The sequence below is a fragment of the Aegilops tauschii genome, chromosome 5 (genome assembly GCF_002575655.3).
Source record: "Aegilops tauschii subsp. strangulata cultivar AL8/78 chromosome 5, Aet v6.0, whole genome shotgun sequence".
Classification (NCBI taxonomy): Eukaryota; Viridiplantae; Streptophyta; class Magnoliopsida; order Poales; family Poaceae; genus Aegilops; species Aegilops tauschii.
Window position 1 is genome coordinate 342,780,963 of NC_053039.3, and position 5,626 is coordinate 342,786,588.

Consider the following 5,626-nt stretch of genomic DNA (forward strand, 5'->3'; position numbering starts at 1 on the left):
GAAATTTACCATGCTAGTACATGTTTCTAGTTCATCGCTAACTTGCTATATGCTACAACTCCCAACACTGCATCTTCACACTGCATTCCAGTAAATCATGTGAACATTCATCCTCACATTCCCTCGCAAAACAGGAAAGGCATCTCAGAAGAAATCGCCCATGAAAAGTATGTAACCTTAAACCGTCATTCTACATGCAACTGACAGCACTAAAAGGCAAAATAAACGAGGCAAAAGGATTAGATCAAGTTCATCACCAGCATTTCATAACACACTTATATCATCCTGCATCCCCAATAGGTTAAAGGTTTTGTTACCGCACATCGACCTAAGCCACGATCCACATATGGTTCCATATAAGTCATAATCATACAACACGCATCATATTAGAGAGTACTGTAGGCGAAGCAAACTGCTTAGTTGTCAGAGGCAGACTGGCCCTGAAGAAGACCGTCGCGGATCTGCGTGGCGATGTCGCGCACCGCGCCAGGGCCATGGGGGATGAACACCGCCGAGGACTTGGAGGACGCGCTGACCTCTTTCATAGTATCAAAGTACTGGGTGATCAGCACCATGTCCATCACATCCTTTGCAGTGGTGCCAGGCACATTGACTGAGAAGCCCAGGACGCTGTCCCTCAGGCCATCCACAATGGCCTGGCGCTGGCGGGCGATACCGAGGCCAGACAGGTACTTGGCCTCTGCTTCACCCTCGGCACGCTTGATCTGGACAATCTTCTCAGCCTCCGCCTTCTCGTTTGCAGCCACCCTCATCCTTGCAGCTGCAAAAGGCACAAGTATCATGCCAGTAATATGATGGAGGCTAGATTTAAGTACACGTGTCCAACTTTCATCACATCAGGCCTTCAGCAAATAACCTGCATTGATCTCATTCATCGCCTGCTTGACATGCGCATCTGGCTCGATGTCGACAATGAGGGTCTGCACGATCTCAAAGCCATATGCCGACATAGCCTTTTCAAGTTCATCCTCCACAGCCTGTGCTATATCATTCTTCTGCACGAAAGCATCATCCAGGTTGAGCTTTGGAACACTTGCCCTGATCACTGTAGATATCAATCAGTGCCCCAAATTAGTGGATACAGGAGGAATAGTGGGATATGGTGAACAAATTTCATTCAGTTGTATCAGTGATGATATGAATATACCAAGCTACTGAAACAGCATATAGAAATCTTCACTCATTCCAAGAAATCCTACCATCAAAAACATAGGCCTGAATCTGGGATCTGGTGTTGGTCAGTTTGTAGTATGCGTCGCTTTCTTTGCCAGCCAGAGGTCGGTACTGAATTGATGCAACAACAGTGACAAACACATTGTCCTGTAGAACTTCACATGTCAGCAACATCACGATAATTCTTAATAGCAGAAGAAAATACAGAACACAGTATCAATGGCAATGTGACCTTTTGGATACTTGATTAGGTCACTAAAGGATTAATAATTACTCCCTCCGTCCCATAATATAAGAGCGTTTTTGACACTACACTAGTGTCAAAAATGCTCTTATATTATGGGATGGAGGGAGTAGTAAGTATAGTTATACGAGAACGTTTCTTAATCTCATGTGGCAGTCACTTTAGGATTATATCCAGATGGCAAACCAAAATGCTAAAATTTAGAAGTTGCAGGGAGTAACTAACTATATCAATATAATTTTATATTCAACTTTCAGTGCCGTTCATTTTACATAGAAGGTAACAGGAAAAACAATGTTTGTTCAAACAGGGATTCATGTGATTTAAAGCCCACAAAGACCTACTATAAGATGAGACATTAAGCTTTAAAATTTCTGTTGGGACAAAAAAGATGGCACCATTTTCTTCAGAAATAGAAGACATCTAAGCATCCATTTTGTAACTGGGTGTTAAGATAGTGATAAACCTTTGTCTTAGTTTCGCAGCGCACATCCAGCTGCTGCAACCTGAGTGTGAGATGGCCAACTACACGCTTCCCAAAGATCCAAGGCAGGCAGTGGCATCCTGGCTCAAGCACACTGTCAAACTTCCCAAACTGCTCTCTGATGGCCACGGTAGATTGGTCGACTTGAACACAGCAGCACAGATTGCCCATACTGCAGACTTCCGATCACTTCCGGTAGCACCTGGATATTTCATATATCATAAGATCAACAAAGTAATAAAAAATATGTCTACAATGATGATATGCATAATACCATTAACTCTTTTTTCCAAATATAAGTCACCAATAGCAACTACATGACAATAAATGCTTCCGTCCAAATTTTCACACATTATTAAATCAACAAGTATCCCTAGACTCAAGACAGGCGGAAAGTCAAACACCTTATAAACTCATTCAGAAGTCGCATGATGCTCATATCGACCAACAAAACAAACAGTTGTGCCTCTAAACACCTAGAGAAATACTCAAAGAAAGCTATTTACTCTAAATCCAGCTTTACTGATGCTTGATTTTCATTTTCTCAGTGAACAAAACTGAGATCTCCAACTTACTTGAGCAAAATGATTTAATGCGTTTGTACAAAATTACAATGCTGCAGAGATGAACATAAATAACTATAAGAGCTTTCTGTAGAACACCACAAGAACAGAACAGCAAAAGAACTAACAATTCTTGAAAACAATACTAACAATCAATGGAAGAATGCAACAGAACATGCCTGAGTCGAAATTTAAATTGGCAAGGCAAAAGTGAAATGCTCAGCTGGTAAAAGGATAGGGCCAAATTAGAAACAGGGTGGACCTTTACAAGGAAGGCAGGCATATGCAATGCGCCTTATAAGCAAGGGTGCACTACAGGTCTACAGCCTGTTCAATTATCCCATTGTTATGTGTATCCACTTGGATGGAGACCAATGAAACCAATCAGCAAGCGTATACGCATCCTAAGCAATTCACTAATCGTCCACTTGGGCATTCGAGCTAACTTAAGAACATATGAATCACTTTCAATGGCTTAGGCTATTTGTAAAGGAGACAACTACGTACAGAACAGGTAGATTAGACAATGGTAAGATGCTAAAGACTGCAACTGTGCTTCTTGAAATCATTATTGATTCCAATGGATTAATGTGCAATTGGTGACAATTATATGGCCCCACTCCCACCACACACAAAAAATAGCAACTACTCGTTCATAAGCATTACAAGGTTTCAGAGCTGACTAGCATACATAATACAACAAATGTAAGAGCTTTGGCTAGAACTCTGGAAAACAGGAAAGCCAAAAGAACTATGTAACAATATTAACCCCATCATATAGAACAATATCGAATCTTAAAGTAATTCTTGATAACATGTTTACTGCAAAGCAAACAATAGAAGTATGCAAGTATGCAAGACAAGAAAGAATGCTTGGCTTGTACCAGGATAGGTTCAAATTGACAAGGTGGGGTGATTAATGAGGCAGGAAAGAGGTATATATAAGCAGTCACATAAAAAAAAAGGCATCCATACATAGAGCAAAACTGGGTAGCGCCGTTAAATTCTCCATCGTCCAAAGTTCGGCCAGGATCTGTCATCCGCAAAGTAGTTTCGATATAAGCAAGGATATGCTACAGCCAACATCATCCTCAATTATCCAATTGTACAGACATAAACCAGAACCAATCAGGGAGTGCCTACATGAGCCTAAGCATTGACTAATGCCCCACTTGCATGTTTGAGTCTTAAACATTTTGGATGCATAATGGGTATACGCTCTTTGCAAATCAGCAGACAATAGCGTACAAGAGGGTTAGTTGGACATTGACAAGTTAGTAAAAGACTGCGACAGTGTGTTTCTTGCTATCATTATAATTTGATTTGACAAGCAATTGGCAGAAAATTCTATGATCCTACTCATACCACACAAAAAGTTCAGCAATTTCGGCAGCAAGCACCCATGAAAAAGTTGTTAATTGATTATGTAAGGAGAAAACTAGGGAAAAGACACCCGGGTAAGATTTGGTGCTACACTCCAATGAGGGAAAGGATATCTGAGAGCAACTAACACAAACACCTACAGTTCTCGTCCAAACGACTAAACTGCAGTAACTTCCAATTCTTTTTAATTTTTTATATAATTACGAGGAAATTGCAGCGGATAGAGATCGAGGACGACTAGACTCTGGAGCGTCGCACCAGACATAAGAAAGAGACAGCGTGTGGAGAAAAACAGGGTAAAATCCATCCTCGACATTAGGGTTTTTTCAAACAAAACAAAACAAAAAGACAGAGAGGGTAAAGGCAACGGAGCAAGAAGAAAGAATCAAGGGGGAAATTGCGCGAGGGAGGCGGTGTGGGTTGAGAACCTCGACGACGCGCAAATACTCGGCACTAGAGACTACTACATCAAACGAAGAGGCAGAGAGGGAGAACAAGAACACAAAACGGAAAACGGAAAAAGAAAAAAACAGAGGAGGAGATCGATGCGCTTGGGTCGTCAAGATCGCACCCTCCCTACCAAGAAGCAGAGCAGAATCCTGGAGCAGAGGAACCACAACGAAATGCCCAAATCTCACTCACACGATAGCAAGCGCTGCTTAATGAGGAAGGAGGGAGAGAAAAATGAGGGTTTTTGGGTCGCCACAGTTCTTTACCTCCGGGGCTTGGAGAAGAGTGGGGAAAGGTGGGCTTGCGAGTGAGTTGCTAGGGGCAACGACGGCGTCTGTTGTGTTTCCCCACACTGCTGCCGCGGCCCTAAATAGTCGGCACTGTAGATGAGGATCAGCGGAAGGGGCCAAGACCTACTGTGAAAATCATTGCGATTAGCGCCGTTGACACAGAGTACTACCGGATTCGGTTTGCTGTCAGCCGGCGCCAAATTCAGTGTTTTGATCCTTTTAAAAAAGTTAAGCAAGATCTGACTGTGGTTTAAAAAAATCGGGATCTGACACTTTTTCTACCGTGCGAGCCGATGGTGATAGGGTTAACGGCAGTCGACGGCGCCGTTGGGTGTGGCTGACATGGCTTAACGGCCTACCGCAAACGAGCCTGCCGGTAGCTTGGTAAACTTTAACACCAACAAGTCTGGCGGTATGGTGGACCCCCCCTACCGTTGCCAGGGAGGAAAAAGATTATGCGATAGGCAGTGCAACCCTATCGCCAACAAGCCTGGCGATGGGCAGTGCAACCCTGCCACCGTTGCATACAGATTTTTTGAAAAGTTAAACTTAATAAACTTTGATCAAGTGTTTTGGCAAAAAATATTTAAATCTAGAATGTCAAACATATATCGTTAGATTCACCATAACATGTAGTATCATACGTTATATATTTGGCATTGTAGATATAAATAGTTTTTCTATAAATTTGATCAAAGTTTGCAAAGTTTGACTTCTTTTAAAGAAAATACGCACTTACGCACTACATTATGGAATGGAGGGAGTATTTTTTGCGGTAGGGTGTACAACCCTACCACGAGGGATTATGGCGGTAGGGCCCTGTCCCATTTAAATTTTTATTTTCATTGAGCAAAACTTGATTATTCAATTAAAAAAATTCATCACAGAGTATAATATAGTTTGCAAATCAAAATTAGGATCTGACACATCATAATTTGCATCACACATCGAAATAAAGGATAGTTCAACATATCCAACATAGCAAATAGTTTAGAAAATCAATGATAGCAAGTTGTTC

The 5,626-nt window shown here is 41.8% G+C and overlaps 1 protein-coding gene across 2 annotated transcripts; it reads right to left on the reverse strand.

Moving 5' to 3' along the window:
- Nucleotides 1–239: 239 nt before the first annotated feature.
- On the reverse strand, nt 240–4,760 carry LOC109769312 (hypersensitive-induced response protein-like protein 1). Of its 2 annotated transcripts, none has more exons than XM_020328063.4 (5): nt 4,585–4,760; nt 1,905–2,124; nt 1,221–1,341; nt 878–1,066; nt 240–781 (listed from the first exon to the last, which is right to left on the reverse strand). In XM_020328063.4, exons 2-5 carry the CDS (start codon nt 2,091–2,093, stop codon nt 417–419), a joined length of 864 nt encoding a protein of 287 aa, XP_020183652.1. In that variant the 5' UTR covers nt 2,094–2,124; nt 4,585–4,760; the 3' UTR covers nt 240–416. The 2 variants fall into 2 exon arrangements, with proteins under 2 accessions (XP_020183652.1, XP_020183653.1); XM_020328064.4 differs by having other exon boundaries at nt 4,449–4,606.
- Between the last annotated feature and the right edge of the window lie 866 nt (nt 4,761–5,626).